Source organism: Coturnix japonica, chromosome 6, assembly GCF_001577835.2.
Source record: "Coturnix japonica isolate 7356 chromosome 6, Coturnix japonica 2.1, whole genome shotgun sequence".
NCBI classification, from domain to species: domain Eukaryota; kingdom Metazoa; phylum Chordata; class Aves; order Galliformes; family Phasianidae; genus Coturnix; species Coturnix japonica.
In genome coordinates this window covers 13876117-13903889 of record NC_029521.1, presented here as the reverse complement: position 1 = coordinate 13903889, position 27773 = coordinate 13876117, and the positions used below count along the sequence as shown (strand labels likewise).

The 27773-nt window shown below is 42.8% G+C and overlaps 1 protein-coding gene across 50 annotated transcripts in view; it reads right to left on the bottom strand.

Moving 5' to 3' along the window:
• The window catches only part of SORBS1 (sorbin and SH3 domain containing 1), a 155265-nt gene that overhangs the window by 60580 nt on the left and 66912 nt on the right, over positions 1-27773 (bottom strand). For 11 of the 50 annotated variants that reach the window (XM_032445361.1, XM_032445367.1, XM_032445362.1 and 8 more), the window contains exons 1-4: positions 12305-12469; positions 3792-3847; positions 2799-2864; positions 688-783 (exon numbers count right to left, since the gene is read on the bottom strand). In XM_032445361.1, the coding sequence (XP_032301252.1) occupies positions 688-783; positions 2799-2864; positions 3792-3847; positions 12305-12336 (250 nt within the window). In that variant the 5' untranslated portion in view covers positions 12337-12469. Of the gene's footprint in view, positions 1-687; positions 784-2798; positions 2865-3791; positions 3848-12304; positions 12473-20556; positions 20668-27773 lie in introns of those variants that run through there. The other 39 variants (XM_032445368.1, XM_032445372.1, XM_032445375.1 and 36 more) reach the window with 20 other exon arrangements.

Here is a 27773-nt window from a genome sequence, read left to right as displayed (position 1 = left end):
ATACAAATTTCTCAATAGAGGGATCCAGCAGATGGTACCAAACACAATGACATAAGCTCCTTACTTAGTGCTCGTGTGTGACAGATCAGAAGAGACGAGCAGTATCAGGTAGCCTGGTACAACTGTCCAAATCCAGCAAAGTATAAAAATAATCTTGTACTTCTAGCAGGAAAATGTGTTAGGGGAGGGGTTAACAAAGAGCCTGACATCCTTATTTATCCACATCAAGTTTCTCTAATATCAGTGTATGCACTGAATAACAAAACCATCCCACAGATGCTGAACTGTGCTTGAACCTGTGAAATACCACCTCTGATGTCTATTTGCTTTCATAAAGACTAAAGATACGCAGGAAACATCTCTGGTTCATCAGGAGTTTGGTTCAAAATGAGGCTGTAATAACAGCATCATTCATAACCAAGCACTAGAAGAAGAGCTTACAACGAGCCCAGATTCAAGCAGACACAATTATGCCTGCAGAGAAGCAGCATAATTGAGAACAGTGCACTGTGCCATCAGGAGCTAACTTTATTACTTACTGATGAAATCTACAGCTCTGGAAACAGTGAGAAGGATGAAGCTGAAAGCTAGCCAAAGCATGTGGGTGAAGCAGAGAGAAAAAAAAACAGAGAAAGAGAGAGAATGATGGCAACTAATACACAGCAGGGGGGAGTAAGAAAAAGATACCTGTAGGCAGCACTAGGTGAGGAGAACTTTTCACTTTCTTCACAGGGATTATTGTAACGGCAGAAATAGAGCGTGTGTATAAAGGGACGTCAACAGCTGCAAACACAAAAGTGTAAATGGCACATCCAAAAGGGAAGAACAGAGTTTGGAATCATGCCACTAAATTTTCTAATGTACTCAGAGACACAATAGCAGGAAATTTCAAATACAAAAGCAGTCCAAAGAGCAGTGATGCAACCACTAAAAATATCCCTGCGCTCATCCTAATCCAGGATACGTCTGCTTTATGCTGTGTACAGAACTGCTTACTGAGTCAACTAACTGCTGACCACCGCTGTGCTGCAGGGGTAACAAACCTGGAAGCATTAGTTTATAGAAGCCATCAAAAATGTTTTAGTGTGATCATTCAGCTGAGATACACGACATGCAAAAACAAAAACGTTAAGTCAGTGTTACAGTGGCTCAGCTAAAGTGAAAAAAAGAGACAGAGATTCAGAGAGAAACACCAAAAACTACTCATACTACAGGAATTCTGGATTTTTCGGCACATTTTACAAGTTCAGCAACAGAATAGTACATAAATACAATACAATCCTGAAAAGCAATTCCACGCTGATGTGTAGCATCAAATATCTGGTACAGAAGACATCTATTAAAGCAGTAAATGAAATATTCTTCTGCACTCCATCACCTAGCACAGTAGTTACAGGATACTTATAGTTAAAATAATATAGGGGAAACTATAGATAGCACAGTAAAATTCTAGCAGTGGTTACAAAACTCTCTAAAGCTGTTGTTACTTCCTTTCCATTTTTTTATTGCTGCTAATGGGGAAAACTCTACTACAGATGGAAAAAAAAAAAAAAAAAAGGTGAAACTACATATAGGTGATACTCCATAGGATGCCAAGATTAACACCTCGCAGTCATAGCTCCACTAGAGTAATGAGAGTTGGGCTGTTGATTTCTGAAGAGCCAAGATTTCCTCTGTTAGAATCTATTAGATTTTTGCATATATTAGCTGGAAAGTGGCAGGTATCCTCTTCATTCCACCTCCTTTGGGCCTGAAAAGCAGGAGCAAGAGGAACCACACTTCTAATACTTCTCACACCACTCTGACCACTGGGTAAGAGTGAGGGAGATACTGTTCTCAAGGTGCCATGCACATCACCTGATGGCAGACCCTTCTGGCCCCAGGCAGGACTGGGAAGCAAAGACTTCCATCTGGCAGAGGGCTCTCAAACAAGAGGATAGGGGAAGAGCTCAACAAATTTTTTCAAACCACAGATAAAATTGCTGATTTTTTACATTTGACTACATGGATTGAAAGCCATTTGCCTTAGCGCAACCCAAATCAAACTGTCCTCCGTGCGTCTCCCTGAGCATCCAATAGATCCCAACTCCAAAGAGTCTGTGGTTTAGGAAACAACTTTAATGCTGTTCTGCTCTGTAACTGACTGAATTCAGCCACCCACAACGCAGTCAAAATACTAACCACTATAAAAAGACATCGAAATAAAAGAAAGGAAATGAACCCTGCAGACAAGTAACCCATACAAGCACATACTTTCATCCTGCCAAAATACACACCATCACTATATAATACCGAATGCTATTTTATGCTTCAAATCTGTTGATATTAGCATGAAGGCTTGTTAGTCCAGATAAATTGGGGCTTAAAACCCTTGTTGCTAATGACACATTTCTTTATTACATAAAGAGTTTCAGCTCTTTAATTCTGGCTCAAACCTTCACCTCCCGCTGAGGTTAACAGAAATTGCACACAGGCACCCAAAAGTCCATGCTGCGCAAGGTGCTGATTCACAGGTGCCCACAAGTACTAGAAGTAGTGCACAGCTTTCTTCAAAACAGCATAAAAAATAGGCAAAAATGCAAATCCAGCCTGCCACCTTTTGTTGCTTAAGAGACAAAGAACACTTGTTCAGCTAAAAAATGCTGCTGCTGGCATGCTGCAGCACAAGGCCTTTGTTGTATCAGTAGCCAGGCAAACTAAATTTGGAAACGCTGCTGTGATGCCCAGGGAAACCAACCACATTACTCAGCTAACATGCAGGGGGAGCTGCAGAGGTGACTCTGAAGCTCTCAACCCACCTTTTTCTTGTCCATTGCTGCTCAGCCCATTGACAACAGTTTTTGCAACATCAACTTCTTCACGTTCTACAAGAAAACCAAGAAGCATATTACTTCCAGATTAAAGCATTTGCAACTGAACTTCACATCTGAATATGAGGAGGTGCCATGGTTCAGCACTACTTGATTCTGGAGATAGAATGGAGATCCATTCCTTTTATCCTCATTTTTCTTTGAAGAGTTAATTTTTCCCATCCAGATATCAAACTTTGCAGTCACCTCCATTAAAACAGATCCAAGTCTTTCAGATCTCATTCCAGACTTACAACAAGCTAAAGTGACCAACTTTGTCTCAAGATATAGCTGGTAGTCAGAGCTTTACAGGCCAATTTGAAATAACAGAAGTACAGCCATGACACTATTACAAAGCCATTCCACTCTTTCTCCAAAAGTTAGAATCCCTGAGCCTTTCCTCAGAGGGCTGGAGCACCTGTGAAGAAAAGCTGAGGGAGCTGGGGTCATTCATTCTAGAGAAGAGATGGCTCCAGGGCAATGTTATAGCACTTAAAGGGAGGCAAGAGGAAATCTACAGGACTCTTTATCAGGAATTGTAGTGATAATAATAGGGGTAATGATTTTAAACTAAAGAGGGTAGATTTAGACTAAGTATTATAAAGAAATTCTTCCCTGTGAGGGTGGTGAGGTGCTGGACCAGGCTGCCCAGAAAAGGTGTGATGTTCAGTCACAGCTGTTCAAGGCCAGTCTGGATAAGGCTTTGAGCAGCCTAATGTAGTGGGAGGTATCCCTGCCAATGGCAGGGGTATTTGAGGGATTTTTAGGTCCCTTCCAAGCCAAACCATTCTGTGATGCCAGGGCTTTGCCTGAGAACCAGGATGCAAAAGATTCAGGAAAAAGAAAAAAAGAAAAAAGTAATTGGATCAAATATTATTAGGAATAACTCTAGCAATAAAAAGGTAGGGCAATGAGGGTAAGCAGAAAATAACACAGACTTACCAGAGCTCATTGTGGTGGAAGGAATTGCCTTTTTCACTTCTGGATTTTGTTTATCTCTGTTTAAAGAGAAAGGTAGAGTGGTTATTTTGTTTAAAATCTGCTCAGTCAGAAGTTTATCTAATGCTGAACAATCATCACAAAGGTCAAAGTAAGAACTATAAGCATTTCCTCAAGAAATTGACTTTAAAAATCAAGATGTATTTATGTCAGTCAGCAGTTACCATTTTCGTTAGTAATTATCAGAAATTAAATAGTATTTTCACATAGTATAGGTACAACTTTCCAACCTAAAGATCGTACTGAAGAAAGCATAGGAGCTTCTATAGAGCACACTACAAGTCAGAATAGCTTCTAATATATGAAAAGTGCATCATCCTTGATTAAAAAAAAAAAAAAAGAAAAAAATCTTAGTGAGAATATAAATTTTTAAGCTTAGAACACTGCTATATTTCAAGGTAATCTTTTACTCCCACGAACATGAGCTTCTCTGGTGGAAGATGTTAGAATTTGCAGTATTTGCAAAAATGTGTATTAACTTCTGCACTGACCACTTCCAGTCCTGTTCAAGGAACAGACTGCAATAGGTGAAACTTAGAATTAGAAGCCTTAATGCTCCTGGGATCAAAAGCAATGAGGTTATAAATCTGAGATTAAAAACTCCCTGAGTGTGAACAGAGATGAAAAAAGTCAATTTTCACAGTCATGAGAAACTACTAGGGACAACTGCAGAACCTGTTCCTGGTCAGGACTTGGTACCTACAGACCATTTTCAATGTCACTGCAGATGTTGGTCTGAAAAGAGAAAGAGCAGCGTATCTTCAAAACAGCCTATGTTCGCCAGGACTTCTTAACTCTCCTGAGGTGTAGGTTGATAAAAACTCTTTAATTTAATGTCTCATTCTCCCTCCCACTTCCCCCCTAAAAACTAGTACTAAATAGAGCAAGAGTGATTCCATCTAATTAAATGCTTTTCAGGGCACAAATAGAAATAGGTATCACAAGTTGTGTAATTGTGCATAAACAAACACCCTAGTCTGAGGAAAAACAACACATTCCCTTCCTTTCAGGCTGCTTGGAAAAACAAGGTGGCAGGGAAGATATTTTCTGTTTGCCTGTGACAAGAAGTAGAGGTAGTAGTGGGACAACCTAAGAGGTGGAAATTGTCTTCAGGGAGTTGAGTTTGCTCCCTTGCCTGAAGCATCCCCATTCTCAAGCAGTATTCATTCCATACCAATCTGAATATAATGAGTACATTTGATAGACAGTCAAAAGGAAAGTAAAGAAAATTAAGCAGGCAAATAAAGCAATGGATTCGCCTATAAAACTAGCTGGTATCTGGGCTTTCAGGCACGTCACACCATCAACAGCTGCCAACACTTAGTTATTTTACTCATTAAAATGCCCACACAAGGTATTACATTGTAGGCCAGTGAAGGCTCAGCAGGACACAGCCTAACAGATCCCAGCAAAGAAGCAGAGGGGGGCAAACTAAAGTGACTCAATAAAAGGCAAACACAACCAAAAGGCCTGCCAACACAGCATCCACTTTTTGTTCCTACTATTTCATATTAGAAGCAATTGCACTGAAATAGTAATGATTGACACAGTCTGAGAATTTGGCCAAATGTATTTATTAATAATTTTTCTGATCTCTGTAAGCTTCAATAACAGAAAGTAATTACCTTAGTTTAGATAAAGGAGAAATAGATGAGCTGAAATTACAGATTATCAAGACAAAAGAAGAAGCTATCTTACACTGTTCTAGCTGTAGAAAACTATTATCAGTTAAACTTATTGGAAAAATGCAAACAGGGAGAAACTTACTGCAGTTAAATCTCAATTCAGCTTTAGGACTAAAAACACTGTGAAACTGAGAGGCTGCTGGTACTAGCACAGCACTGGCCCTCTCCTTGGGATTTGTACAAGTCAACGGGATGTTTCCCCTACAAAGAGTACCCCCAAAAGGTTGCATGTCTTTCTCTGCTATACAAGATTTTAAAAAGACCCAACAAATTCCAGCATGCTACCCTTCTGACAGGATACTCTAAGGTCACACACTCAGACAAAGGCCGGGTCTTCAGCAGTATGGTGGTAGAGCCCATTCCACAGCAGCAGCACCTAAGCAAGTATCCCTCTGACCCCACGCTTCACTCATTTTGAAGTGTCCCTTCTCCACTTACAATAAGTGATATCACAACCGCCAGGAAACTCTGATTTCATGTGGTTTCTTTTGTATTTGGGACTCTTGACACTGCTTACAGTACAAAGCACTTGTTTTACTGTGCTAAGAAAGGAATTCAGCAAAGAACTCACACACAAAAAAAGCTCAATTATTTGGCCTTAAAAGAACAAATTACTTTCTCACAAGAAGTGATTTGAGATCAAAAACTCAGTAGTAATTAAAGGAATAAGTTTCCCAAATTAAATGAATGTGGTGTACAAACTCATTAGAACTAGATTTAGAAAAACGACTTCACCCATGTACCCACACTTAGTAGCAATTACAGAATCCAATTAAAACAACAACCATTCAGCGTTCATTCACCGTGAAACTAACCAATATTACTGAAGCACTCATGAACACTTGATGTAGGTTCCCATAAAAAGAATAGTGCTGAGGGTTAGTGTAAGCAACCTAGAGCACTTCAACTCCTATAATTCTGGAGGTTCCATTTTAAAGTTGATTTAGGTAATTTCACAGAATCACAGAATTGTAGGGGTTGGAAGGGATCTCCAGAGATTGAGTCCAACCCCCCTGCAATTTGAGGGTTTGGGAGAAGATTCTCTGCACCCTAGTACAAAAAAACCTGCTGCTTAGATTTAAGGAAATTACAGAGTATGTTTGAAGTTGATAATGTGCCTCGGTGCCTTTTGCACACTGTTTTTTCCCATAGGCTTAACCCAAACCATTTGCAGAAGCTCTATTATGCTTGCATTTTCTGAAATACTCTAATGCTGCTCTTGGATTCAGACTCTGTTCAGTCCAACAGCACACCTGGTTCCACAGCCAGCTGTCCTCTGAGTTGCCCTCTGTAACATCTGAAAACATACACGCTGAAAGTCAGTGTCTTGTCTGTGTTTGGCAGAGCATCCTCAGGCAGAGCAGCCTGCACATGGGCTGCAGAGGCAGGTGGATCTGGTAATATCTGCTGCTCTCAGTTCCTCCAGACAGCTTCCTGTAGAAATGGTCACACAGACCCCACAGGCATGTGCAGAATGCACAGCCACACTTTAGGACAGAATCTTTCAAAGGAAATCAAAGGTTAGATCCCTTGTGCCAGTCCTAGAAACTGAAAACTAGTGCCACCAGATCAGCCAAACAAAAACCAGTCTCCCACACAAAACCACCACAGTGTCTCCTAGCTCCCCGCTATAAGGAACAGACCACTGTCTCCTTGCCAGGACTGAATTTATGCCTTTCTTGAAATGTGACAGACATAGCAACAAAGCTGCAGACATTCAAAACACAATGAAAGGTGATGAATTCCTAAGGGCGTAAGCCAGCAGCTGTAATGCTGAAGATGCCAACGCCTGTATGTAACGTCCAGCAGCTCCTTGCCAGCTCCGTACCGTTAGATGGGTTTTCAGTGCTCCTTCCTCCCTCTCACCCCCAGCACATCTCTCCCAGGGCCACAGCTCCTTCCCTACTTGGTGTGGAAACGGAGCACAGTGGATTTAGAGCCCTATTTAGGAGGAATGCAGATAAGTAGTGACTACTGCTGCACAGCATGTCTCTGGATTATCTCACATGCTCTAAACATTCAAGTGCTCCCCCCGCAACAGTCGGGATAACAACCAGCTCATTAATTGTCCCGAGTAAGGACGCACGCTCTGCAGTCACTGGTATCTCTGCCGGGAGTCGTGGGTGGTGGTTATTTTTGGTGGTCTAATGTACGTGTGGGGAAAAGTCATTTCCTCTGGTTTCTTCTCTTGCTGTTACTGATAGCCCCAATGACTTGCCTAGAATTTAAGAGCTGTTGCTAACCATAAGCATTCAAAACTCATCAAGCAGGCCTTAAATTCATTACTCTGATTCATGCTTTAGCTTTTTGGTTTTGAGCTTTCACGTTTGCAAGTGTTTTTCTTCTCACACAAGAGCTTTGAGTGTTTTGTAGCAGCATATGAATGAAAAATCAATGTCTTGTTTATATAATTATAGTCTGACTATTAAGGCTTTTAGAAGAAAATTGAAGATTTTCAGATTTAAGAGATGATGAGCACTCACAAATTCTATTTTTCACTTCATCAGCCCTTGTACATCACTGCTGGCACCCTCCTGCTTAGCCCCTATCTCAGCCCCTTTCTCAGTGCCACCAGTGTTCCTGCCCCAGATGCTCTGCTCAGCCAGCAGTGCCAGCACTATGTGATCCCAGAGCTGGACAGGGGGCAAAGGGCTGCATTGCTGCCAGCATCCGTTACTATGAGGCTCCTCTGCTTAAAGCAAGCCACTGGAGAGCACAGCTCTGCTGCATTTCTCATGCTCACAACATACAAAGGGAGCAAGAGAAAGTAACTTGGGAATATAAGAGGCAGAGCTGCGGGTTAACCCAGTCAATCAGCTCTCCCTCCAAGTACCATTACTCTCTTATCCTGAAATACTGACAGAAATATGTTTGCTGTCAGTTTTATTTTAAGGGTTAAAGAACATCCTGTTATTCCATCAGAAGACGCGATGCTTCTAAGAATAAATGTCATGAAAGGACTGCGAAGAATCATAGAATCACAGAAAGGCCTGAGTTGAAAAGGACAGTAATGATCATCCAGTTTCAGCCCCTCTGCCATAAGCAGGGTTGCCAACCACTAAACCAGGCTGCCCAGAGCCACATCCAGCTTGTAGTCCCACCAGCTCCAAGCAGCCGCTATCCCACATGCTTCAGTGAGGGTTCAGACAGCGCCGAGCAGTGAAGGCTCAGCTAAATCCAACAAATGGCAGCACTGCATACAAGCTGGAATAGCATGTTCTTATAAATAATTGAGCTTACAGCTGTTGGAACAAACAAACATAGAACATTGCATACACAGTACTGTAGTCTTTTTTTATTTTTTTAAATATGGTGCATATTTGCTTCCTTCCTAGTAAGCATATCTGAGGTATGTGTGCCAGTTGCCAGTCTGGGTACAGTCCATCAAATAAGAAATGTAAACCCAGAGATGTGACTTTAAGAGCTCAGAGATGCCTTCAGAATGAAGTTATCCTTCAGTCACCAACTTCAGAGTAAACAACGCTTACCAGCAACCCAAGTTAACTCAGTTCAAGGTCACCACTTTCAAACACTGCCAAGGAGGATCTGTGGGGTCATCAAACCTACTCCCATAGTATTGCAGGCAGCTGTGTCATACAATCCTGGGCAGGAACACTTCAAGTTCCAGCTTGAAACTGGTAAGGTTTCCTGCCTCCACAGCTCCTCCTTGAAGCCAACTCTTTCCTTCTTATAAGTAGAAAGTCATTTCTGTCTTGAAGCCTAGATTTAATTGATGAACAGCTAACACCAAACTGTTTTGCACCAACATCATTTTTCTGCTTAAGTAGCACTTGTTCTTCCCCATCCATTCATTTTCAGAAAGCAATCACACCTCTGAGTCTCCATTTGCAAACCTGTAAACAAATGTTTCTAAAGCCATTGGTCTACATGCTGCCACCCATCTGTGAAATCCAGCAATCAAACAGCACATCTTTAAAGCTAAACATCCAAAGCTTTAACTCTGCTCAGTGTCACAGAATCAGAGAGCAAAGCCTGAAGGTGAGATGCCCAAGAACTGAAAAGCAAGGTTAAAAAGGCAAAGAAGCTTCTCTGGCCTTTCCTAACTCTGGCCTGACTTTGAGAAACAATCCCATGGTCAGATTTGAAGTCTACAGGGATTTCTCATGCAAAGAAATAGACTGCAATACGGTCATCAGTGACTGAGCCCTCATGATGATGACATACACCCATACGGTTGTGGGGCTAGAGGTGTCTCCTGCTCAAGCCATCAGCCTCCTGCTCTGCCACAGACACAGGGCTGGGAAAGCAGCAGCTCAGTACAGGACAGGAAGGAGAGTGACTACATGTGGTGGTTCCCTGCTTCCCTCAGGATGAGTTAACTACTCTTATCAGTAACTTTCCAGTCAAAAAATAGACAATAGATTTTAAATGCACTGTAACTGGGCTTTGACTTCCTCCTGAGTCCATTGTGACCACCCTCTGTTTTTGTATTTGATGGCTGAGATCATGGTGACATACGCCGTGTCCTGTGTAATGTATGTCTTCTAAAGAAACAAGTGCCTTTGTGCGACACCTATACGCCGAAGCAGCTTACATTGTAAAGGTCCAGAAACTTCGAGAGTACTTCGAATAAAATCCTACATTCAGTCACAGCACCTGAGAGCATCAGAGGCATTGATTTCTGCTCAGATTTATCTGCAATACGTATGCTAACACCTCACAGACAGAAGCACTCTACAGACGAGCAGCATTGCAGCCCATGCAGGGCGACTCCCAGGGCACAGCTCTCAGACTGCAGCTCTGGAAGGAAAGCAGTAAACAGTTTAGCAGACCACCACCACCAAGGGACAACTCAGGAAGCTTAAGTGAGACTTACATAAGATTTCAAGCAGGACACACACAACTACTGAAATTGCCATTTACTTACATTTAGTAAGGGGCAGTGAATTCAACACCACATTTGCCATTTTGTAGATTTATCTTTTTCATGGCAAACTGCAGCAATTACACCTAGCCTAGAGCATGATGTTTTTATGCTCCAACAGGAACAAGTAGAAAGTTCATTTAGTTCAAGCTGTTTTGGGACTATTTGTAGCATCCATGCAGCTGGGGTGCTCTGTGTGCTGCACTCAGCTGCATACACCTCTGACACGGGGCCACTTGTGTCTGCAGAAGAATTGCTGTAAATTAACAGACCCAAATTCCAGAAGCCCTAATTACATATAACAATGGATCTGTTCAGCTGACCACAGGACCGAGGGACACGCACAAACTACACTGCATTTAATCCAGTGAATGGCATTCTGTAAATACAATCAATTAGATCATCTAAACAACATCCAGCAGCTTCTCTTGCATGATTTTGTACAGCACAGACTACAAAGGCTGTCTTCACTGCTGTCATACGCTCTCAAATAGCGTAGTAGTAAATAAATGGAAGTTTCATTAAGTAGAAATACTAATTAGTGATTGCCTGGTGTTACAAAGTTCAGATTCCAATTGGCCTAATTTTTGTGAAATATTTTTAGGGGAAAGATTCTTGTGCACCACTGACATTATAAAGAACTACCTTAATACCACAGATCACCTTCTACCATCTCAGACACATCCTGAGTCTCCTAGCTGTGCAAGGCAGAGGAATTGCTCTGGAAGTGAATTATCACTCTGGCAATGATATCAGACAATTGTTAATCACGACCTCTGTTAGCACTAGCTGTTTTCAGGCTCTTTGCAAACACTCACTAAGCAACACTTGGCATAGAGTTAGAAGATTCAAGCCTCTATTCTATGCATCATCTGAAACTAACTGAGCCAGAACAGTGTAAACAAGGTGTGCATGTCAGTCTTTGAGTGTTTTATGATGCCTTCAGAATAAGCTAAGCCATCTCCAAAGCTCTTCTCATTATAAACACAACTGCAATGATCTCCAGGAGATCACAGAACAAGTTATATCTACCCAATGTATGAAGGAAGTAAGGTATATCCTTCTTCCAACACACCTCTGACAAGTCTGATGATGCATGGGGAAGTTGGACAGGGTCGTTCTTCTTAGCCTTTGGCACTGCCACTCTAGAGAAATTTCCCTGGAACCAATTCATCTGCCTGAATATCAGGCACACAAAGGCCCCAGCAAAACCCAGAAGACCAGACAGCAAAGCCACACCTGCCAGGAATTCAGGCTGAAGTCCTGGCTGCTCACCTTGTTGCCTCTAAAGCTACTTACATGCTGCAATAAAGAACACAGCAATTGCTTCTCTGCTTGGTACTGAAAACATTCTGAGAAAACTGAACTTCTGTGTTAACAATGATCTGACACTTGAAACATCTCCAGAAATAGCAGAACGCCAGATTTCAGAAACCAAATCTCATCTTCGCTTCCCTCTGACTCCTCAAGGCTCAGGTGACATATTGCAGAGATCTCCACATCCACTCTCCTCACTTTCATTTTAGCAATAGCCCTGGACTCAGCTCTCAGGAATTACTCTCAACCACTCCTTCCCATAAAATTAGTCAGGAGAATGATGCAGTAACTTGGGCACAGAGGCTAGGACCTGCTCAGTCCCCTTATCCAGGACACAAGCTCATGTAATGACTATTCTAGATATCTCCTCTCTTTTCAAGCAACAACTGGAAATACCTACCCATATAAAAGAAATAATTTCAAAGCCAGTTCAAGGAACTCAGCAGACCTACCCACTCACTGTGCATTAGCAGGTGCCAGTACCACCTAAAGCCCTGGGAGATAAGTTCACAACAGCTCCAGGAAGGCTAGCTTTGACTAACTAGGAAAAAAACCAGCAGTGTTCTTACCTTGAATCAGACTTTTCAGTTAATGGTGCCATTTTCTTAGGCCCTCAGTTTCATCCCATAAGAGGACAAGAGTTAGGGAAGCCTTTCACTGTGCTGCCCAGTCACTTAGCTGCTGAAGTGTACCAAAAAATTTGTGGAAACCTTTCTCTCTCTCCCTGGCACCCTTAAATACTTTGCTCCTCCTCCTCCTGTGCTTTTATTAGCCAGCAGATTCTTAGTCACAACATGCTGTCACCAGGCTTGCTCACCATCAGCCACCCCCACCCAGCCTGCTTGTCACTCGCCTGCCACTGTCATCAGGCCAGATGCTGGCTCTTCCTGCAGCTCTGGAGCTGGAGAAGGGACAGAAAGTTGGGAGATGACACTGTGTTAGCAGGGAGATGGGATGCACTACAGAAGGGAAATGACAAGCAGGCCTTGTAGAAATACTTGATTAAAGCACATGGGAAGTACTTGAAAAAGAGCTTTTTCCTCTTTCTTTTTCATAACTGGAAAGTATCTGCCTATCGAGGGAGGAATGTTTTCATTAGCAGTAGACCCAGTAGATCCTATTTCAATGGGTAGGAGCTGAAGGGTCACAGCTAAAGTTTCTGCACTTGGCAGCTGAGATTCCTCATATAAATCCTCACGTGACACACAGGAAAACAAACCACTTTAATGATTACTAGATGTTATATGATGCCCACACCATGGGTATCATAGCACACACAGGGGGTTCTTTTAAGCCAGAAGACATTACAATTCCCCACATCTGAGCACTACCACCACTCCACAGCATTGCACTGGAGTGGAAGTGGTGCATTCAGGATGGCAAGAGGTCTGGTCTGCCCACAGCCTGTTTCTGGATCATGATGCCTCAAGTACACACATATGGGCACTGATATGCTGTCAAACCAGGGGACTGAAAAAATGTACTGAAAATTATTGCAAGGCAAGCATCTCCTAGCAAGCAAGGCCCAGAAAGCAACACAGATGGCCAGAGCTGCTGATTGCAGAAGAGCACAGAGCGAAGTTTACTATGTGGGTCACCACTTACGGTAACATCAGACTCTCCGTAAAACATTAGCAAAGGACAGTACAAAGGTCTCCAAATTCTACACATGTAAATACACAGCAGTGCACTGTGGAATTCTGATTAGCAGCATGCCCCCATTTTATTTGCTGCCCAACATACATTCAGCACCCTAATATTTATCTCTCATCAAATGAAGCATTTAACTCTTGGCCAATAATGGCACAATTCTGACTTGGTTCACTGGCTAAAGGAGTCAGAAGTGGCTGGACAATTCTGCTTCAAAAAGACCAATCCCCATTCCTAAACATGTACTTTGCGGTAACCAATTACAGTACACAAAGGGTTCCCATGCCCACAATTAAAGACTAACTCCACAGGGAGCTCAGATTTGAAGTTTTGGATTCTTCTGCCCCAGTAGGTATCAGAGGCTACTCACGAAATTCAGGTTGGGATTCAGGTCCTAGACCCTGAAAAGTCAGGTGTACAGAACTCCCAATAACAAACAGGAAAGCCAAGGAAAAATAAACAAACAAACAAAAAACCCACACACAACACTGTCCACTGTAAACTGTGCAGTCATCACCTTCAATTACTTGAAGCACACTAGTTTAGACAACAGTATAAAACAGGAGACCTCCCTCACCACCCAAAGATGATCTCCATTATCTCCTTCTCAGTTCAGCCCTGGAGCCTGATCACAGAGTTTTTTGGGCAGAAACCATGATACAAAAATATCAGCTAATGAATGAGAGAATAGCACCTATGCAGAGACAAAGTAGGGATGGATCCAGAGGTGTGCTCAGACTCAAAGTCAGATTGGTAATTTCAGGGCAGGGATTGGGTGAAACATTTCAGGAAGCAGCCTAGACAACCTGCAAATAGCCTGGCAAGGAGAGATGAGTTACTGCTCTAGATAACCACTTGGGTGGAAAACTGAAGGACCTTCACAGAAATTGCTGTTTCACATGGGTGGGGGGAGAAATGAGCAGGAAGCACTGCACAGACACATGCCTTTTTTTTTTTCTTCTTCTTCCCTGAAGTCAGTCCTGAGTGCAAGATAAAAAATGTAATTGTTCTGCTGCTGTTTTATTACCATCTCATAGCAAAAGCATAGTATCCCTTGCAGTCATCCTGGCAATTACTGCTACACAACTGCTGCCGTATTTTTTCTCCCACAGTATCCACATCTTTGGGAGGCAGCTCAGGGGAGACCTTATGTCTCTCTGCAACTCCCTGAAAGGAAGTTTTAGTGAGGTTGTTGTTGGCCTCTTCTCCCAGATAACAGCAGTGAGACAAGGGGAATGGCCTCAAGTTGCACCAGGGGAAGTTCAGATCTGATATTATGAAAAATCTGTTCTCAGAAAGAGTGCAATGCACTGGCACAGGCTGCTCAGGGAGGTGGTGGAGTCACTGTCCCTGGGGTGTTCAGAAAAGGGCAAACATAGTGCTGAGCAACACGGTTAGTGGGCACTGTGGGGATGGACTGATGGTTGGTATAGATGATCTTTATGGTCTTATCCAACCTTAATAATTCTATGGCCATCATATCAAGTGAAAGAAAAAGAGACAAAACAATCTGCACAACAAAGAAAGCATCTGGCATAACAGAGACAGATCCCAGCTCTAGGACATTCTAGACCACTGCTCTAGCCCCTGGAAAACCTACCTTTATCATATCTGTTTTGCTTTCAAATCCATACACAGATTCTCTCACAGGAGGGAGTGGGCTACTCTCACTATAAGCTACCTAGCAAATCACTCTGCACAATCAATAGGGGTGGTTGTTTGATAAATATCACACAGCCACACTAGTTATTTAATACTGCCCCAATATGCATAGGGCAGTGAAATGTCAGTTTAAAAAAAAATAAGATACTTTGGGAAGATCTGGGAGATGCTAAGCAAAAGCTACAAAGTTTCTGCAGACAAGTGCACTTGCATCATGCTTGTGTTTTTCCTTCAGTTTCCTCTGAGTACTGGGGGTTGACTCACAAAACAAAACTCAGCCAAAATAACACGCTGTTGCTAGAGTTACACCCAGCACCATGATTGAGAAAACTCACTCACCCAGGATCCCGGTCCTGCTGGGCTGGAGCTTCAGCTTTGTTACACAACAGCCACCCCAGTTCTGGTTGGGATACTTCTACAGCACACTACTGCTCAGAGATGAGCCCCAGCTTGCCACAAACCTCTAACAACCTGATCCTCTCGAGTGTTTAAGATCTGAGCGTGAACTCTGTAGCACAGTCCTCCCCAGCTGAGAGCTATGGGAACCAGCGTCACTGCAGAGTGCAGCACTGCAGCCAGCCCCTGCAGCTTGCCAGGCAGCACAGTGCAACTGCATAAGGACTCAGGAAGCACTTACACTGATCCCTGCGGCATGAAAGAGCTCAAACTGTCACCAGAGACTGAGGAAGACTCCATGTGAACATGCATACAAGCTTTTTAACAACCCTAGATAAGTATGCAATCTCATAGTAGGAGCAAGTCTATAGGGCTAATTAAGAGCTAGCAAGAGACCCTTGTAACAGTAATGTATGTATTAATTTAGTGAAATCATACAGCCTGTTAAGTGGGGAGAGACAGACAGACAGAGACAGAGAGAGACAGAAAGAAGTGTAGGCTACAAGGCAAACAGCTAGAAATCTTAAACAGCTGAGAAAACTTCCTTACTGAATCAAGGAACTCTCCCAGTGTCCCCTCCTGGCTGTTGGAAAGAAGAGATGCACCGTAGACTGTCGATCCAGCATTTAAAACAGCCCAAATTACTACCTGGTAGGGTTAGAATTGATCCAGATCTGAGATCTGCAACGTCTTCAGAGACTTCAGACAGAGACATAGGTTTCCACTGAACTAAGAAGTCAGCAGGAGAAGCTGGGAAGCACTGCCTCATGCTGACAGAGGCTGGGAGCAACCAGCAGTTCAGCAGCCTCCTGAGCAGAAGTTTTCCCCCAGCTACTAACTCATCTTAACTCTCAGACTTGAGCTGTTAACCCATCTACACTCTCACACATAACAAAAAGTATAACCTTGTCCTACCTTGAATAATTGCCGTCTCTGGCCCAAGAAATTTTGTAAAATTAAGAGCCTGCTAAATGCAATACTACAGGAGGAAAAACTTAGGACTGTCATGCTTATCTAAGTCCTAAGTAAATCAATGGTAAGTACACCACACAGTCAAGGAAACATGCATCCTCACCTGCACATCAGCCACTCCACCCCTCCGCACCCAGTATTGCCACTTACACTTGGATAAAACAGAAGTAAAATCTGAACACTGTGATTTCTGGATTAGGTTCAGCAATCTCCTGCTGCACACTGTCTAGCAACTGCTGGATCTACTCCACTAATACAAAAAACGGCTGATGACTATTCTTAATCAAGCTCAGCTAACCAATACCTGATCCTTACTGATTCGATCAGATTGTCATTCAGTGAAAAGCACTACTGGCTGTGAAAGCAACTGAATACAACCTAATCAATATTAAAAGCTTTGTAATGGCGTTAGCTGTTTACCATTATTTTACCAACTGTTATCAACAGTTACCAACTTTTGTGCTGCTGAGGTACAAGCTTAAGGTACAGTCAGGAGAAAATCACCTCCCACATAACATACAAATAAGCTGTTTTGGGGTAAAATTCTCTCGCTTTTTTTACAGGCTCCAAATACTAAGTATTTTGCGGTCTCCAGGCAAGCAGCCGAGCTTACCAGCTATTCCATCAACAGTGGCTTAAGAAAAGAGAGTAGTAAAGAAGAGAATTAGGAGAAGTAGCCACAAAGAAAATTCAGACTGTGCTGTCCATCCATCTCAGCATTTTCCTGCAATGCACTTCACCACACCCTTGTGAAAGACAAGCTACCATAGAATCACAGAATCCTTACAGTTAGAAGGGACCTTTAATGGACAATCAGCCCAAATCCCCTGCAATGAACACGGACACCTGCAGCTTGATCAGGTTACTCACAGTGTGGTCCAGCCTGGCCTTCAGTGACTCCAGGTACAAAGCTTCCACCATGTCTCTGGGCAACCTGTTCCAGTGTCTCACCACCCCCACTATAAAACACTTTTTTACTATATCCAACCTAAATCTACCCTCCTTATGCCCAAAACCATTTCCCCTGGTTCTATCACTGCAGATCCTCCTGAAGAGTCAGTTCCCCTCTTTCTTCTGTACCCCTTTTAAATACTAGAAGGATCTACTATCAAATCTGACTGCTCTTTGGTCCTCTGTCCTCCAGGACTACAGCTAGAAGCCAAGAGGTAAGGTGTTTTCCAGCAGAGAAGTTTGTGCACTCACAGAAATAAAGTCCTGGCAGTTCTGCTTACAGCGTTTACAGTATATGCACAATTAACAAATATCCAGTCTCAAAACATCAGGCAGAGGAGAAAAATGGATTTGACTAATTCAGCCATCTGTCTGGAATTATTAACCAGATACATTTGTAACTATGAAGGCTAATGAGAAGGTAATCAGATCTCACAGCAAGTCATTGCCTTTGGGAGTGAAGAAGGGTTTAACAATCCCATTTCACCAATTCCTCCCCCACCAGCTCTGGCTGCCACAATGCTTTGAAGGCATCACTGAAGTTACAAATGTCCTCTAAGGGCAACACCTGAATATATGTACAGTGCAAGGAAATTTGCCTAAACATCTCCAGGGAGGCTAAAAGAAAAGCCAAACTTTCCCCATGTCCTCCCCACCATTCCAGTATCTCTTGTCAGAGAGAGAAACAGTAACTGGATGACTAAGGAATGATAATGACTGCTGGTGGGTGCACTGCTGGGCTCTGATTAGATTCTTCTTGGCTTCTGAACAAATTAAAAACCAAAAACAAACAAATTAAAAACCCAACTATTGGTTGTTTAGAGAGGCAGGACTGGCCTGTTAGTGTCAGTACAGGACTCTGTCAAGACACTCCTGGGTTGTCATCTTTCTCCAGGAAATTCAGACCCTTCACTGTGGTAACTTGGAATGAAGTAAGCAAAGACCTTGCTCATCGGGCCATGAGCTGCTCCCACAGTCCCATATGTCAAAAGTCTCTTAGCTGCTCAACAGTCTCTGGGGAACACCAACCTCTGGGAGACCCGGGGCAGTGAAGTTTTCATGTCTTACACTAACTACCCTGCAGCGAATAAGCAAGAGCTATGAATCTGTGAGCAGATTGGGAAGAAATTAAGGAAAACATTTGAAACACACTGTCCCTTCCAGCATCTCTGCCTCATCAACTCCCCATCTGTTTCCAAAAGTTCAATAGAAAAAATTAAAACTTTTCCTGCTTTCTACAAACTCACTTTCTGTTCTGGTTTATGGTGCCATACTGCCCCGTTTTAACCTCTTTTATAGTCCACAGTGGGCAGCTGGTGTGACCAGCTGGAGTCAAAACAATGCCATGGAGCAATGAAAAGACTAGGTGCACCTTACTGCAGCCCATCTGAGTAACCTTCAGCTTTCACTTGAAGCAGTGAATTAGAGAACTGGGAAGGCAGCAACAACTGACCCACAAGCCCTGGTAAACAGAGCTACTAATGAGCACAGCAACACTCTAGGAACCTCTACAGCAGTTCTCTGCATGCAGAAAGTGTAATTTCTCTCCTTTTAAAGAGGAATGAATGGATCAACTACACAGCCTTGGACTCAGGAGCATTTTCCATACCTAGGTCTTCCACCTAAGAAAGCAAAAGATATGACCAGGATTTCCTCACTCTGTTCTCTTAGACTTACTTTGCTTCCTGTTGCTCTGGCTAGATAAATATTTTCATACAGCTGTGCCGAGGTAGAGATCTCTCACCCAGTGGCATCCAACACCCTCACAAATTATTCACATCATTAATATACGTATTTTTTCCTCTCTCTGCCTTTGGTACAACTTTGTCAGGGCTGCAATTGTGTCTCAGCCAGATGTCTAAGCTAAAGGTCTCAACTGAACAGTTGATCTGCAGAGTACACTGCAGTTAAAAAATAACAGAGTGCCTTAATTAGATCCTAAAAAAACAAATGCAACATACCATGGTGTACAAATACTCCTCTGCATTCCCGTAAGTTTCTGGCAAGAAGAAGAGTCAGAATACAAAAAACAAGTATTTTCTCTCACATAAAAGGATAACAAAAAGAGCTATTAAAAGCTCCACCTAACCAGGAACTGAGGCTAGAGTAAACCATTCTCCTCCAAATCTTTACATGGACTAACCAAGTCTTGGTACCAAATGCTGTTGCACTCACTGAAGCACAGGTGTGCCACACCTTAAATATTACTTAATGACCATAGGACTGAGCAAGAGGGAAACTCTGTGGCTCCTCGGGATGTCTGTGACAATCCAGGCTTCTTGGAGATGCTTTTTTCCAGACAAATGCCTGACAGCATACTCATACAGCATGTTTCCACCTGGAGGAAAACTCCCTATGGAGTTCCCTTCTCCTAAAGCAAAAACATTAAGGGGAGGCAGCCCTTTGGCAGCCAAAGGACAGGATCAAATGCAGATTTGGTATAAAATGGCTCAGCTCTAGAAGAATAACATATTCCTGTTGCAAGCAATTATGCCAGTTCAGCAGCAGGGTGCTGCAGTTTTGCTTTGAGGCAGTAGGAGGAAAATTACAGAAAACTCAGTTTGACAGATTCTATAAGGTTCTCCAGCTTTCTCTTCAATACCATGGGTTTTCATTCCTCAGAGAGCACAAGGTCTCTGTTGCTCCAAACCAACACAAGGTCAAGCCATGAATCTTGATATTCTCTCAAGCCTAACCCAGTAGACTCTTAGAGATGAATTAAATAATCCAGCCCACTACTGATGTAACCCAAAGCTATCCTCTAATTCAATGCCTGGTAGCCACGTCTAAGTCTAAAGCTTGCAGGCATGCACTGCTACTAAATGTGGATTCATAACCCATTTAAGGCCAATTGCTAAACTTTGGTCCTTACCCTAAGCCCTAACCTTCAATGCAATTCCCAAATCTAACCTACGCCATATGTTCCTGACACAGACTAAGGCACAAAGTACTTATTGGTATAATCATCAAAACAAACAGCAAAGGACATCACAAACACAGACAGTAAATAAGGAACATATCCAAAGATTTAAAAAAGTAAATTAAAATATTGTTAGCCCAGCAAGGATCAAATGCATTCATGAGGCACCACAAAGCAGCACTCAGAGTTTGATCCTTTTTCAACCACTATTTTGTCTGTTCATGTAGGTCTCCACATGAGATGCTCCTTCCCCTCTTGCAAGTTGCTCACCACAGTCAGCTGGCTGAACTCTTCAGGCCCAGCTGAAAAGTGCAGGATCCTCTACCAGTGACTTCCACTCCAGCTTTTCTTCACATACAACTGTTCTGTCACAGCACATACCTACAAAAAGCAAATGGGGAGAAAACACCGTGAGTGCCACTGGTCTGGCTGTCCAATACATCTACAAACAGATCTGTTCCAAAGCAATCAGCCATTCGCAGAATTACTGTTACATGTAGAAGAACTAATTCCATTTGCTTAGCATGGAGGAAGCAGTCAATACAAACAGCAGGCTGCGCAGATCCACATCATAGCATCCCCTATGTAAGAAGCCTTAGGGTTGTCTCCAGGGAAGGTTGAACCACATCTTTTCCTATCTTTCTGCTAGAGATCCCCTCCCAAGCAGCAAGGACAGCTGAATAGCACAAATACCCACGCCTCCTCTCAACCTACATCCTGCTTGCTAATGTAAATCACTGCTGATTTCAGCTTAATTTGAAATACTGGTTTGCAAAATGCAGAGAAATAAGTGAATGCACATCTTATTCAGCTATCCCCAATGCATAAATAAATTTGTCTGATACAAAGCCTAGGCTGAAAGCTAGCAGTAGGAACCATCACAAGACAGGAACACCCTGATGCAAGGAGATCCCATAAGATATGCATCAGTTTCTCTTTGGACAAATTCTTTGGTTAGAGAACACAGCTAGACAGCCACAGAGACTGGATTTACAGAGGACAGATTCTCTGAGTGTTGATGGTTACTAAGTGTGACTATTTAACCCCAGTCCAGTATTAAATCTAAACAGTTATATTTGACATTGATTAGACAGATGGCTGTACAGCTTTACTGTTTCACTCAATAACACTAACAGCATCCTGGCTTTAGCAAGCCATCTATGCAGGTCAATCAGTAAGGTAAGTATTGATACCACTCAAGTTTAATCATGTCATTTATCAGGCTTAACTAGATGTCATTTGATGGGCTGAACTAGTCAGATAGCTTCCCTGTGCTGCTTCTGCACTGAGTTGAAGAGGGGGTTCTCTAGAGGGCAATATGCCCTTCTGACACTTGCATGTATGTAGTATCATCAGAAAGACCCAGAGGAGATCAGCTCCTCTGGTCAAGTTACACACCTACACTGTATGACTAACAATCCCCAACTGTGCTTTATTCAGGCTCTGAGAGGAGTGGGGTCACCTCTTCTGAGGAGCAATGTCAGTCCAGAACCTCCAAGGGCACAGTAAAACACCAGTGGGGCAGCCAATGAGTCTCACAGGTTGGGTGTGCTGAACAGGTGGTGGTAGACATGGCATGGAGAAAAGGTGATGACCAGGGGTAAAATCTCTCAGAGAACATCAGAGACCTTGCATGTGAGCCATCTCAGAACATGCCCACAGACCACCAGTAATAGCAGGTTCCTTTCTGTTTTTTGAAGTCTCAGGTTTTCTTTCAGGACTTGCTGATATCATGAACAATGAGCTTCAATGAACCAGTAGATTTTTAATAGATCTGAAATAGTCCTTGGAAGACACAAGATGAAACAAATCAGTTTTCTGTCTAGTACAGTCTAGTAGTTTCCTCATCTCCAACAGGTAAAACTGAATAGATGTAAGCATACAAATAGTCTTGTATGTTAGATAGTACAGTTGAAAGGATCATCTGCTAGTTATGGGAAGACAAATATTATAGCAGGTTGTCCAGAACATGTGTCAAGATGATCTTAAGTTTCCAGTTGCAGGTCAAGCCCTGGTTTTGCAGCTGGACAAGAAGCTGACACTAACAAAAGCATCTAAAACTAGAAAATATGCTGCTCATTGCAAGGACTAACAGCTAGGTTGAAAGGGGAAGGATGAAAAATGGATGAAAGAAGCCCAGGTGGTGACCTTGCTCTGGAGAAGGCTCTCACGCAAGCCCTGGCCAGGGAGCACAGAAGGATGTGGGAAAGCAGATGCGGACCATGGCTGGCTGTATTCCTACCCAGAAGGGACAGCTAATCATTCAGCCTTTCCTCTTGGAAATAAGTCCCTGAAGGACCATAAGAAGCTACTTTCGGTAAAAAGCAATGCAGAAGTAACAGAAAGGTTCAGCTTTAACAAACTTTACACTCAATACTGTTAGTGACAGAATTCCCCCTCCTGCCAGTGGCAGCAAAACTAAGGAATCTGGCAGCATCAGAGATGAAGGACATTCCTGAAAAGGTTTTCGACACTTAAATTCTGATTTTATTAGACTTCAGCTGTGTTCTTATTTTATCTGCTGCTAGAGCTCGATTTCTACTATAACAGAAAAGACCACTAGAAGGAGTTTGTAGGATGACAATTGGACTAGATGATCCCAGAAGTCTTTTTAAACCTTTATGCTTCTATCGTTATAGGATGTTCTACAGGAAGATGTTCCACCAAGTAGTGCAGAAGGAACCTGGGCATGTCCTGCGCAACCAGACAGTTTGCCAGGCCTGTGCTCAGCTGGCCTCATCTAGCAGCACATGAGAGCACATAACCTGTGCTCCTGCCCCAGCACTCTGAACAGATGCTGTTAAGAAATAAGTGAGTGCTGAAATCAAGCAAACTGAGGAAAAACTATAAATAAAAAATATAAATAAATAAAATTCCAACAGCAATGGTAAGGTCTAAACATTCCTTGAGCTCCCCAGCATTCAGATCCTCTGTCCAGTAAGTCATCGTTGCACAGGACAAGCTGTGGCTTGCATTGCTTCAATGCATCAAGCCTCAGTCTGTCCAGGTACCCAGATCTGATTAAAGAGCATTTTAGAGTGACCAACAACCAGCAACCTGGCACTTCTTTAAAAGGCATGACACAGGCCGCATTCACTCAAACCACATCCCCACGGAGAAAGCAACTCTGCCAAAAGCAAAAAGGAGAGACTGAAAACAGGAAAAAACTTTTCCTCATAGATAGTGGCCAAGCATGATCCAGCAAGGTAAGTCTATGTGTACATCTGAGAGCACAAGCAACACCTAATGCAGGCATAGACACCTGCTCAGTACACTGTAGTTTGTGCATTGCTTTTGCACACTTCACTGTGCAATCTCACCCAATGACCCAGCAGACAGCACAGCTCCCACAGCCCCATCAGAAGCAGCGGAAAACTGTCCAATTGATCTCACACCTGAGCAGCAGACACACACAGCCTCTGGCCCTAGAACTGGAGGTGTTAAGCAAAAGAAACACGGGAGTTTCATATTGTTTTCAAGGTGAAAAGAGAAAGGAGCTGACCCTGCTTGACTTCATCACGTTGTTTGTACGGGGCCCTGTGCATTGTGCACTGAGCTGCAAAATCAAAGCAAGTACAATGGCAATGAAAACATAATCAAATATACCAGTGTGGGACCAGCTTTGCTGTGGAAAAGCAAAGAGTTGGGAAGAAAAAAACAAAAACACTAAACAGGACTCAGATCTGAAGGTCAGTTCTGCAGCCATTTAGAAAAAGAGACGCTTAACATTGTTAAGATTAGCAGGATAACAATATTATTATTTTGCTGCTACCCACGTAAAAACAGGGAGTCCATTTTCCAAGGAATCTAAATGGAAAAGACAAATGAAGGAGAAACACACATAGATGAGGAGTGATTTGACCCCGGATCACATAATACCAGGATCAGGGCCAGGAAGAAACCATGGTTCCTGACTCCTGGCACAGTGCTCTTTTCTCTAGTCCGTATTTCTTTTACATCTGGAAGCAGGCACCTATGTTTATCTAGAGAGTCTGAGGTTGCTGCAATTGTAAACTGTTTGTCACCATCCCATCAGCTGGAGGTTATCAGAGTATTTGAATGTACTATCCAAATTGGAAAGCTGTGAGCAAATCCAGCAAGAAGCATAAGCATGGCAGGGAGCATGACAGTAATGTCTTAAACAACTGTTTCTTGTCCTTGGTCTCATGTGGCAATATGGTCTCATACAGCAATATTCTTCAACCCTGAAAGTCATAAGACTAGTGGCTCAGATTAGAAAAGATATCAACAAACCTTTTGAAAACATCTTATCTGAGCCATTCCACCATATCCATTCTAGTTTAGTATCACACACAACACCACTATTCTTAGCTAGCACAGCAAAGATGAGATTCTAGAAACAATTTAGCTCATTACAATTAATAACAATATTGTGAATCAGTCTGTTATTGTTAATAGTAACACTGCAGATGGCTTAACTTTATGATCATTTACTACATTTTATCAAGCAAACTATTCATATGTGATATATATGGACTGCTTATAAACAGATGGCCAGTGTTTAGTCTGTGTATATGGACTGATCAACTTACAGAAACTGCTTTGCGCCAGTGAGATCAGTGATACTAAGAGCCTGCATACAAGACCAAACCCTGTAAAAGTATACCAGTGCATTCAAAAAGAGAGGATCAAATGCATCCCGGCTTGATCCCATTCTATAAAAGCTGTCTTAGCTCTTCTCCATTGTAAGACTGAATTCCTCTAACTGATGGATCTTTTATTTTAGTGAGTTTATATAAACCAGTGGCTTTGCTCACCCACTGCTCAACAAACATGACCTACATGGTATGTGATCTCCAAACAGAAATTCCTTACACGGGCTACTCAGGATTCAACTGTATTGAGAAAACACAGTCAGCACATAACACATGAGCTCAAGTCTTCTGAGTAGAAGCTCCTCTTGGCTGTTGCTGAAATTCCTCTTCCAGGTCTGTTGAGCTCAACGCCTGACAGCTTGCTTTTGCCTGCCTAAGGGAGCCAGCAACATCTACTTCATCTCTTCCACAGCAGTGTGGTCAGCACAGTTTCTGGTCGGCAGTGTCAGCCCAGCACAAAAGGACCCTCCTCTGCTCAGGTGTGACAGTCTTTCTGGTTGGGTAAAGCAGCAGGTGGGCCTTGCAGACAGAAACTGCTCAGAAGCAGCTAATATGTACCAGTAAGGCATCCAATAATGCAGCCTTCCCAACAGGAGCACAGGCATGCAGGTTGCAGATGGTCAGTGGCAGCTTTCAGTCCGATGTGGAGTTTAAGAACATGTCTGCACATGTTCTTCTCTTGTTAGGGAGAAAAGAAGGGGATATCAATGGGACTCAACAGTGCTTTTCAAGGAAGTTTTCATTGATCAGGAAACCACATTAGAACAAGAGAATAAACTCCTGTGCCTACGTCCTGGCTTCCTGAGTTTCCTGCACTCCCAGCTCAATGCTGAGGACAAGAACCAACCACACACTGCAAAATAAAGGAAGAAAGCCACATTATATCTTTAGGATGATCATGTAGAACCAAGGCTGTCCATCAGCACTGATCCACTTTCAAGTTTAGTTATCAGCGATGCACAACTGCCTATTTCCATAATCCAGTGGTTCTCCTTTGAAAGGGAGAGAGTGTCAGCATCATGCAGACAGGAAACAAAGAACAATACTGCAGCGATGCCAGAGCTTAGGGCACATTCTCACTTTGTCTCAATTTTCCATTAACTAATATTGTCAGGTCCACAGAGGCGACATATGACTTACTGCAGGGTAATACCACTTAGATACAGACACTACTCTTGCCTGACCCCAACCTACATGAGGTTAGAATCACTCCCTCCCACCCTCACCTCTTTCAGCACTTCTATATTTAACTGCAGATTAACTCATTTCCTCTTTCCACATGTGAGATTAGAGTGTCCCAAGTGCAGTCAGCTCAAGCAGAGCCTCAGTGCATCCCCCATGTAAATCACCACTCAATACACATACTAAAGCATGTCAAGGAGGAGAATGAGTCACTCTCTTCATACTCAAACTAAACACTTGCTTCTCAAGAAGCTGGCAGGCAGCCCAGGCCCCAAAATAGTAGGAGATACCTCCAGTACTAATCTTCCCGTCCGTTATATAAATATCTCAAAGACACAAAAAGTGCCACCATTTACCAAAGTGTTTGAATGAAATGTGGGTTGGTGACCAAGGCAAAGGGTCGAACACATCATGACTTGGCTTCTGAGCACGGCATTGATTGCGCTTCTCTAGGAGGAAATAATTGCCCCTCATACCAGGGAGGGGAGGGGAGGGGGGGAAAAAAAGAAGAAAAACGAAGAAAATCTCCCTAAGGTCATGCTCACCACTCTTGGTTCAAAAAGGCTGTGAGACATAAAATTGCTTTAAATCCATCCACATGAGTTAACTTCACAGTGAATATAATTCTTCATAGCTAACACCGATGGCAATGAATTTTACCTCAACAAGCACAGAAAGGATGAAGCATACAAAACTCAGAACAGGAATAAGGTTTTTGGCCTCCGCTTTTACATCAGTAGTCCTTTAAAGTACAAGCACTTATTTTCCTCATCCCCATAATGGTAAAACCTCTCTTGTTCTAACACTTCAGGAGAAGAGGCCCCCTTAATTTTAAGTGGCTGTAATAATAGGCCTCAGTATTTCTGCCAAGAATAACAGAAAATCAATGTGGATCGAGAGCAGGGAGACACGCAGGAGAGCTACTGGCATTTGCTTCAGCACAACAGCTGGAATAAGTTGTCAGTTCCTCTTACTGTATCTTCCAACTGCACTGCCTGGCTAAGGGAGCTATTAAAGGAAAGAAAACGTTCGCGACAAGCTTATGACACATCTCAGAAGCAATAGCAGACTCTCCGTGATTCAAGAAACTATGGAATGACAAACAGATGGAATAAGAAATAGAGCTGTGGAATGACACAGGAGGGCTCTGCTGTGGATTGCTGGAGCAATGGGGCATGGCAGGCAGATGTACAGTTGCCAGCACAGAATCTGTCGGATCTAATTCAGTAACTGCATTGCCTGCAAATGAAATCACAATACACTAGACTGACATAACTGTTATAATTTGGTGCTGCTGTGCATATACCAAGAGATAAGATACCCTACACACCCTTCACTCACTGTATTTTGGTGTGAAGTCGCTGAATTCTCCCAGGAAGGCAAGGACCTGCTCTGAAGAGATCAATACCCACTATAGTAGTGATGATTCTCTTTCAGCTCCAGTATTCCCAGAGGATTGTAAATACATTGCAATGGTTTGTAGGCATCCTTCTTTTCCTTAAAGGTAGACTGAAGGTGTCCTGAAATCATTTTTGGTTGGGTTTATTTTGTTTGTTTTTTCTGGCTGCATGAGTTTGCTGCATGAAATATACAGCAAAGTGAGGACACATCTCAAAATCAATAGCATGCTTCCAGTGATTAGAGAGTCTGAAATGATGGACACATGGGGACGGGAAAAGAGACAGTGCA